We start from the raw sequence: 10370 nt of genomic DNA, 5'->3' as shown, positions 1-10370 counted from the left end.
TCACGTATAACTCTTTGAATGCCAAACATTCAAGATTCAAAAGCTTTAAAACGTTTCAAAAAGATTTTATTTTGTCAAATATATAAAAAAGAACATCCAATGATTACGTCACGTAAATATTGGTAAGTTGCAATGCAATGGGTGATTGAGGAATGTAAGTCATGTGGTGGCTCCTGTGTTATTTTCAATAGTTCATATCCACCGGTCTCTGCTAGCCAGAGCTTAAAAAAACTTGCCACATGTTCTGTTCTGTAAAGATACACCAAGAAGGTTCCAATCATGGACATAACAAACTCAATTTTTAGAACACTTTGGGGAAAAAAGGACAGTAAGCAGCAATCCTTTAGTCATTATTTCGACATCCACCATTTTGAAGCTTCAACAGTTTTGTAGATCTGCAATACCTACAACCATCTATTCCAATCGGTGAGTCATCCCTTCAAGCATACATCCTTCTTCTCCTCACATCCGGTATAAACTTCCGATTCCACCTTCATTCCACCACCACTCCTAATCTATCAGCCTTCTATAATTGCGCCAACTTACTTCTTCCACTTTAAGCCACTGCTTGGACAGTCGCCGCCTTATCACACAGGTCTTAAATCACACTTAATTGAATAATCCTTCAGGTTGCCGTGGCATGATATACTGTTCTATCAGTGAACATTCAGTCAGCCAACACATCCACCAGAACTCCGCTCTGCTCGACGTCCAATAATTGCCAGTTGTGGCAGCTGCCCCAGAAAACCGGAAATACAAGAATACAGCAAACCCAGTCGAATGATAGCAACGCACAGCAAGCTTTTTGCAAGGGACACGTTCGGAATCCGGACCCGGTGTAGTTACACCGGGTTCGTCACCCAAGAAGTGTCAGCCGTGTCAACCCCGACCGACCGACCAACCATACGGTGGCTGGCGAGTGTCGTCGGTCCACCGCTTTTTTCGGGGTGGTTCGGTCGGAACGCGGTGGGTTGCCGATAAAATGTCAATTAGAGCGGAATGGGGTGGTAGCGGTGGTGGTGCGGTGGTGAGAGGTGACGACGCATCGATTCTTGCGGTTGGGCGGGTGAGGAACGGCCGGACCCAGCACAGTCAATCCGGAACGATGACGGACAGTGGATGCCGCACCGTTTGCGAGGTGAATCAGGCTGGATTGACTGTTGCTGCAGTTTTCGTGGGGGCGGTGGATATGCGAGGTGATATGGTTGGACAGGATTGGAATGTCCAATTTCATCGAAAACGCTCAACGGCCCCGCATATCGATCCGGCAGGGACACTGGCTGGCGGATTCTTGGGTGATATGAGTCGTCCATGTCCCTAAAAGAAAATCGATTTCGGCACGGGCGAGATGAATGGGAGAGAAGAGTACGGATGTGGAGCGCATGCGTTCATCGCTGTCTTTGTCTATCCGCTTGATCCTGGCTGTAGCGTGAGTTGAGCTTCGAAGTTGAGCAACGGTCGAAGGAGATGCAATGCAGCAGCTGGAAAAATCTAGTTGGCTCCACCCCTTTCGGTGATTCGACCAGACGGTGAGCATGTATTGCCTCGTAGCATCGCACGATCATGGTAGTGGTGCTGCCGGCGAGCGCGTGGTGAGTTTCTTTCTCTTCGGTGGTGAATGTAGGGTTTCTTTGTTTGTGGCTGGTTCTCCTGTCCGTTTCAGTTGCGATTGGTTGGCGGAGTCGGCAAGAGTAGGACACCATGAATGCGTTGGTTCAGTCGCGCTACCGAGTCGCATCTTCCGAGAGTATGAGATTGGATAATGTGTCGTTAATGTCGGTACCAATACGCGTGCAGTGCCGTGTTCCGTCACGCAAGGGGAGAATGTGTGTTTAAAGTTTAGTTAGGCACTTCAGTCGAATATTGTTTGAAAGCCAAATAGTAGTTATTCCCCTCTGCAAACAGTCACATCTTGTTATTCAGGAGAGGCAGGCAGGCAGACAAAGTTTGTTCAACATTATAATATATCAACATAATATAATAATAAAGCACTCGCGCGCGCGAGCTGAAGATTTTTCCTCGAGAATTCGAGTGCGCCGATTAGGGATTTTCCTGGCGTGGCGACGGGATTTTCCAACCGGGATTATCGAGTATTTCGCGTGTGTCGTAAGTGTGACTTCGAATTAGCAAGTGACATTGGATCCGCGGGAGGCGGGAAAACAAGAGTGCTTTCGTGGGAAGTCCTTCCGGTTCTGCGAAGGACTCGAATCGTATACTGTGCTCCTCTGCTGCTGCTGCGAAGTGTATTCCGTGAAAATTTCGGACAGTTTTCAAACACTTGTACGGCTCGGTGGACACGCATCGTATGAGACAAGAATGAGCATCACCAGCGTCGAAAAGCTGAACCGTCACGCACGTACCGAATACGTACGCAACGGTTCTTGCTAGTGTGGTAGTGATCTAGTAGGATAACGGGGAGTCCTTCAGTTTGGGGCATCGATGCCGGATGCCATATTAGCATTTCATGTCGCCTGGGGAGAAACGCTTTTAGGGTAAATGGTCTATTTAGGAGTTTCGTATAACATAGTTGTACGAGAATAAATATCTTTATAACATTTAGATTGTATTAGTATCTGTTACGTAGACTTTAAAAAATCAACATTTTCCGACGAACCATTTTTCATTTCAATTAACTGTCAATCCGTCCAAAATAAACCACTTACCCTGTTTGCTCTTCCAATCAGTAAATCGACGATGATGTTTAGGTTGCAACGAGTCAACATCGAACTGAGCTAAAGGAAGGAGCCTCCGTTGTTTTCCGGAAATGTGGCGAATCCCCGGGAACGTTTAAGCCTTGAGGTTGAAGATAGCATAAAAACTGTCCGATGTCGTCGATTATGAAACTCGAAGAAATACGGAAACTCGGTACACTATTAGTTTGTTTGCCAATAGTCTCGTGAACTGTGAGGAAGGACTTAATCGCTGCGAAATTTATCGAGGGTCTCCAGAATAATCGTGAAGTATTTTAGTCTACGTGAAGCGCGTTCCTCTCGGAGACAATCCGACGGCAATTGAAAAATGACTTCCAAACTCAGTTTATGTGCACAGTGAGCGAGCATTCTACGGAGTGAGCGATCTAAAATACCCTACATTCTGAACCGAACTCCCGATTCGACGCGTGTGTGAACCACCTTACAAGAAACGGAGAACAGCAGAATGTTTGTGTATTTTTGATTTGTTTTTGTTTATAATTGAATTTTGAATTATCAAGGTTGATGCAGTCGCCTAGTTTGAAAACCAAAGGAATTCACTGGAACGATAACACCAGCCATAACCAGTGAGTGAACAAATAAACAAAGCATAGTGAGACATTACTAGCCGGTGTAGTATTGGAGTGATAAACAATTTCGGTGATTGCAGTCAGGAATGTGAATCGCGCTCGGTATGAGCGATTATGAACGAGAGATGATTGATCTGTAGTCATGCTACTACGGTTCCCGTTGATCAGAGAAGGTGTATTCATAGAAGCGATTTTGATTGATTTGTTTGTGCACGACTTAGACAAAGTTTCGAAGTGATAAGAAGACTACAGTGAAGTGAAAATGCAAAAACTCTATCCGGAAACATCGATCAACAACACCAGCATGGCCGGCGGAAACATGAGTCCCATGACGTCGACTTACAGTATGAACAGTATGGGCATGACCGTTGGCGGTATGACCTCGGTTTCACCACAGGGTGGATCATTTGGGGCAGGAGTGCTAGGAAGCCCTGGAATGGGTGGAATGGGAGCCGCAATGAACACCATGTCTGGTCAATGCCTAACGTCAGCTCCAATCGGATACAGTTCGATGGGGTCACCAATCACGAACATGGGTTCTTGTATGGGAGGCAACGGTATGAGCTCGATGGCTGCCATGTCCGGATATTCTAGTGTAGCTGGCAGCCGAGAAGTACTTGGTGATCCTGCATCTCCAAACTCAGCAGCCCTTCAGCGAGTGAGGCAAGAAAAACCTGCGGCAGCTTACCGACGGAGTTATACTCACGCCAAACCTCCATACTCGTACATCTCCCTCATCTATATGGCTATCCACAATAATCCGCATAAAATGCTTACTCTGGCGGAGATCTATCAGTTCATCATGGATCTGTTTCCTTTCTACAGGCAGAACCAACAACGATGGCAAAATTCCATCCGACACTCGCTTAGTTTTAATGATTGCTTCGTCAAAGTGCCCCGAACACCAGACAAACCCGGTAAAGGTTCCTTCTGGACGTTACATCCTGAGTCCGGGAACATGTTTGAGAACGGGTGTTACCTTCGGCGGCAGAAGCGCTTCAAGGACGAGAAGAAAGAGATCATCCGTTCGATGCACAAGAGCCCAGCGCACAGTATGGATGCAACGAGTCCGGATAAGAAAGACCCTCATGATGATCATCATCACCACCACCGGGACCATAAAGTGACCGTCGAAACCCATGGAATGTTGAATTCCGGCCACGGTAAGGACACCGACGCGCTTGCCATGCTGCATGCTACCGCTGACCTTTGTCTGGCTCAGCAGTCGCACTCTCAGCACGCACCCCATCACCAGCAGCTTCAGCAAGAGGAATTGTCTGCCATGGTGAATCGATGCCATCCTTCGCTACTCAGCGATTACCACTCGATGCACCTCAAGCAGGAACCTCCCGGTTACACGCCTTCTAGTCATCCGTTCTCCATCACGCGATTACTACCGACGGAGTCCAAGGCTGACATCAAGATGTACGACATGAGTCAGTACGCCGGCTACAACGGCCTTAGCCCTCTACAGAACTCGCACGCAGCAGCCGCCGCCCTAGGACAGGACTCGTACTACCACCAGAGTCTCGGTTACCACCACGCATCGGCCGGAACCACCAGCTTGTGACATCAGTACCCGTTGGCATAAATGAAACTTAGGAACTACTACGGTTGCTACGGTGGCGCCAACAGCAGCATGCATCAGTTCAACGTCAACAGCAGCAGTAGTAACGGTAACAACGGTAATTCTATCAGTAGATCCTCCTGTAATAGCAGCACTGAGCCTGATCCTAATTTCCCATTCTGAATCCATATTTCCCCAAACAGTAATTCCCTTTATTTCTCTCGAAATGCCTTAAAAAGTTGTAATCTCGATCAGCGAATCAGCGCAGAAGGTGACAGCAAAACAACAGTTACCTTGCTAAGAACAACGCTCTTACAAGAGCGCTCCTTTGGAGCATAATTGGCATTACAAGAGTAGGCAAAGTACAATACTTTTGCGTTTTTTGTGTCACATTCTGTACTGAGGTTGTAGGAAAGAAACTAAAGTGGTTGACGAGTGACGAGTGGTTATGCCCAAAAATGTTCCAACTTCTTGCGTTCCGACTCGCCAAAATGTCTCCAAAATTCGGCCGTTGTCCATAATCCGGCACACTTCCGTCATGTTATCCATGCGATCAATACTGGTTCGTGTGGGTATGCTCGCTCGTGCTCCCAGTACCTACGCCTATTTGCCTTTTGTAAGTGCTTTCGTCTTGTGATGGTGTTGAAGAAGGTGTTGGAAAAAACGAGAGTTGGTGGAACCCTGCCGCTGACTGGAGTGGATCTTTGAACAGCCCCCGCGTACGCTTTTGAGATGGTTCAAAATATGCTAAACACTACTGATCTTGTGCGTTGAGGCGGTTGGATGTTTCGGAACCTTTCGACCTTCGACGAGGGGCTTTGGTTCCGTATGGATTGGAGCATTTTGTTCAGAGAAGCCCCCTTTTTAATGGAAGGTAGAAGAAAATGCTTAGACACGAGCCTTGTCTTCCAATTGTTAGGTGATCTCAGCCTATTTAGGGGCTAAGATTTTGAAGAGAGGCAATCGGAAGCACTTGGTGTCGTACTACCGAGAACGTTTATTTAGATGGAGGTCTCACCTCCATCTGAATAAATATTCTCGGTAATACAACACCAAGTACTTCCGATTGCCTCTCAGATGTTTACCTTCTGGAAAAATACATGATAAACCGTAATTCAATGCCTGTGAGTAGTATCGTTGATCGTTGCAAACAGCAAAGCGTACTAAGCAAGGCGTCTTTAGTTTTGCATAATTCGTCATGTCCAATTTTGAAATTTTTTTCTGCAACTTGTGAAATTTGTGAATTTTTTTCATCTGGTGATCAGAAGGCCGGCTCCAGAGAAACGTTATCATCCATTTCTTGAGCAGGTTTTCTGGATTGATTGATTGATTTATCTTTGTTATACAGACTTTCGGCCATTGGCTTGTTTCTCTCTAGAATTTCTGGATTTCCTGATGAAAACCTTAACGGTTTTTTCTGACGTTTTTTGGTTATGTTAGTAAAAAATATGGTTTAGTATCTAGGTATGCAAACGTGTAATTTGAAGATGTTATTCATAATTTTGCCAAAAATTTCCTTTAGTATTTTCAAAAAAAAAAAAATAAATAAATAAAAAATAAAAAAAATAAGTGCCTTTGGAAATTTTTAGATTTTTTCTAGTTCACATTGAAGAATTATTGCTGAAATTAGTTGCTAAGTTTTAGTCAGTGTTTTTAAATAAATTAAGCATAAGGATTCCTGAGTTATTGCTATTGTTATACATCACATCACAGACTAAGAAACGTAACACTCTAAATAATCCCATCATACATCAATACTTTTGGGAATTCGGATTTGGCCGATAGTCCTCTCATGACGTTGCTGTCGATTTTGTTCGAGTTGGCCAGCCAAACTAAATATTGGGCAAATATATTTTTCCTCATAGGAAATTTTCAATATTATTCTAGAAATTTACAAACATGTGAGATAAAACCAATAATTTATCTTAGAATTTTTTTTTCGCAAGAAAATGTTTGGACCCCTTTCCTTATTTTCTTCACTAATTTTACCAAATATTCAACCCAGAGATTCTCCTTGAATTTGTCAAGAATCTGCAAGAGTAATAATGTAAAAAAAACACTCTTTAAAAACTAGCCAATTTTTCTCCATGGACATTTTTTGGTAATTTATAAGAATATTTTCCCAAATTATTTTAAGAAAAATGCCACAAATCCACTCAAAACATGGTCAAATACCATCCCAATTTTTTTCTTCTGGAAATCCAGCAATTCGGAATTTAATAATTTAGATACTGTGTGGTTATCCGTATCCATATCTCGAAACATTCTGCAGATCCGTTTAGATATTTAAAAATTTTCCTAGGACTTAAATTTTTATTTTATTTTTTTTCAGTTATTCATTTATTGTTTTGTTGCTTATATTTACCTTAGCCAATGGATGAAGAGTTGAAGATGGGTTTTGTCCTTTGGAAAAACACTAAATTCAGCGCATTTTTGTCAGAAAGTTGTCCTAGCATGAGCATAACTAAAAGTTTAATTTATTTTCACCGAATTATTGAAACTTTTTAGAAAAAATAAACGATATTAGAAATTATATGTATTTTCTTTATTTCTAAGCTGGTCTTAGTAAAATTCCTCAAATAAATAACAGTATTCAGGCAAAGAAAAATAAAAAGTTGAATGACTTGGGAAGTTTTAGAAAACCTCAAGGAAAAAATCCTCATAATTCAACTCTTAGGATTTGCGCTGATGTAAAAACGTCAACATCAACACGTTTAGTTTATTTCTATTTTATTTTTTTTTACTATTCGTTTTTACCTGCAAACCTTTTGGGCGTATTTTTGTAAACCTTTTGGCCACACTTTAGAGAAAATAACGATGAAAAATTTGGAAGACTTTCAAGAATATTTGTAAAAAAATTTACGATTGGATTTTTTAGCGAAAAATTTAAAACGAAACTTTTTAAAAACAAAAAAAAAACACCTCGTTATACACAGACCCGCCTTTTCCATATAGCAATTGCAGAACAGCGCGGAAGTTGACTGTTTTCAAACATCTTGTGAAGTTTGAACAGGGCTGGATTTACAAATGTGGGGGGCACAATGTTTTGAGTGCCCTTTTTTGAGAAGATATGTTTTTTGCTAACATGAAAACGAGAAAAAATATGCATTATCCTTACGAAAAGTATGGATGTCGTTGTAAAAGCATTAAACATTTTTAGTTCGTTATGAAAATCCAAGTGTGGTTGTGGTATCAGTGACCGTAAATTTGATCAAGCTTTATGCCACAGTCCCCAGAAAACTTTCAAGAATAGCAAGAAACTTCGAGAAATTTCAAAAAAAAGGTCAGGCGCAATCGTTTATTTATTTTTCAAAATTTTCAAGACAATTTCCAAGACAACTTCATCAATCTCTCAAATTCAAATGAATGCTGCAGAAGGTATTTTAGCGGAAATCCAATGAAATTTCTGACTTCATTTCATACCTTTATTCAACTGTGGTTCCTGGAAACTTTTTAATAAAAATGTTTCACGAGTTAATAGCCGATTTTTACGAAGATTTGTTCCTGCAAACCTCTGCAAACTATTTAAATATTCTATATCATTTAAATTATCATGATTTCTCCACAAATTCCTTCGGCAACTTCTTAAGGAACCTCTGGATAACAAATATTTCTTAATTCAGGCAGAACATTGCAAAAATGCATGGCTCTCATGAGATTTGGGCTCTAAGGAAACTTTCTCAAAAATTGGCCAAAAGTTTAATTTTGAAAATTCTTAATGCTTGTAAGAGTTTCTCTATTTAGGGATTCCGCATACCTAAGTTTGTTAAATCAAATTTAACTACAGACTTCTGGAAATTCGATTAAATTCTGCTAGAAGTTCATCTGAGAACTCTAAGGAAAATTCTTCAAAATATTTTTTAAAATTTCTCATTTTTCCCGAACCATCAAATTCTTATGGCAAATTCGGACTTTTTATTCTACAGAGTATTGGATTCCGCAATGAATTCGGTTCTTGAGAAGTTCCAAGATAATTTTTAGCAGAACTCGTGATGAAATCTCTAAAATTCCAATGGAAACTGCAGAAGGAATGTTAGTGGAAATCCAATAAAATTTCTTATCTTAAGATTTTTTTGCTGAAAGCTCTGAATATGTTCAATATGAATTATGATTTATGTATAAATTTCATCTGATACTTCTTAAGGAACCTATGGATATCAAATATTTCATAATTCAGGAAGAAAATCTTAAAAAAACATTGCATTAATAAAATTTCGGCTCTCAGGAAACTTTTTCAAAAATTGGCCAAAAGTCCAATTTTGAAAATTCTCAATACTTGCAAGAGTTTCTTTATTAAAGGTTTCCGCATATCTAAGTATGTTTAGGTCAAATTCAACTGCAGAGTTGTTTGTGGGCTTCGTGGCCAAGCGGTTAGCGGCATCAGTCGTTTGGGTGTCTCGTAAGCCTCGGAGTGTGGGTTCGATTCCTGCTCCAGTCGGGGAAAACTTTTCGTCAAACGAAAAATTCTTCACTGGGCCACTGGGTGTTATATGTGTTGTCTGTTGTTTAATGTTAGTAATGTTCAGTCTGTGCGGGCTCTGGCTGAAGACGGTGTAAATGTCTTTTCAAAGTCTGCTAGAATTTCATCTTAGAACTCTAAGGAAAATTCAAAAAAATATTTTTGAAAATTTTCTATGTTTTCCCGATTATGCCAATTCGTATGACTCCGATGGATACTTTATTCTACAGAATTTTGGGATTCCGCATAAATTCATTGTGGAGATTCCCCATCATTCGACCAAAGTTTTTTTCCAGGACTTGAAAGAGTGTTTAAAGCTAAGGGTAGAACACAAGTTGAAACCGTGAGAATAGGCAAGAGAGATGACTGGACAATTTAATTTGTCCACGAGATTTTTAGCTCTAGGTTCATCTCGGGACCCACGCAAACTCACATTTTGCGAGTTTGTCGGGATTGGCATTCGATGGCAGGTCCTCGGCGTGATAGTCACATGCTTTAACCATCACACCAGGTCCGCTCCAAATGGACAATACAAAGTCGATACTTCATAATTGACAAAATAAACTATGCATGGAATCAACAAACAGAGTTTGGGAGTAGTTTCCTATTCTCAATATGACCTACGGTATTTGGGGAAGATACTAAGCATTAATGTGACGTTCGTTGCTACTCGAGAACGGTATCTCCTCGGCAGCTCTACGGCTGCCACAGAAAAGAAATTTTGTAAAGGAAAAGTAAAAAAAAAAGCAAAATCGAATTACGTCATTTACTTTCTTTACTGGTTATTCCAAACCAATGCACCAAAACGGTTAGTTTCGTTCTCCCCGTGGGTGGGACTATCTATCGTTTTTTGTTCTTAACTATGCTGTCGCTCTGCTTCCTGTATTCAATTTTAAACAAAAAAGGGGGCAATTTTTAACGATATACACTACACTGTTCATCAAGATATGCGCAAAGTGGCAATAGTTAATAACAAATAACAGCAGACAGTTCCACCCTTGAAAAAGGCCAAATGCAAAGTGCCAAAACGCCAAAACAAAACCAACCGTTTTGATCCCTTAGAC

General features: G+C 41.1%; 1 protein-coding gene across 1 annotated transcript; it reads left to right on the top strand.

Annotated features, from left to right (window-relative positions):
- The first annotated feature begins 167 nt into the window (after positions 1-167).
- On the top strand, positions 168-5034 carry LOC109411048 (protein fork head-like). The gene is made up of 2 exons (XM_019684487.3): positions 168-1945; positions 3212-5034. Exon 2 carries the CDS (start codon positions 3543-3545, stop codon positions 4848-4850), a length of 1308 nt encoding a protein of 435 aa, XP_019540032.2. The 5' UTR covers positions 168-1945; positions 3212-3542; the 3' UTR covers positions 4851-5034.
- The last annotated feature ends 5336 nt before the right edge of the window (positions 5035-10370 follow it).

This window comes from Aedes albopictus, chromosome 1 (assembly GCF_035046485.1).
Source record: "Aedes albopictus strain Foshan chromosome 1, AalbF5, whole genome shotgun sequence".
In the NCBI taxonomy this organism is placed as follows: domain Eukaryota; kingdom Metazoa; phylum Arthropoda; class Insecta; order Diptera; family Culicidae; genus Aedes; species Aedes albopictus.
The sequence above is the reverse complement of the archived record's forward strand: the minus strand, read 5'-3'. Positions and strand labels throughout refer to the sequence as shown.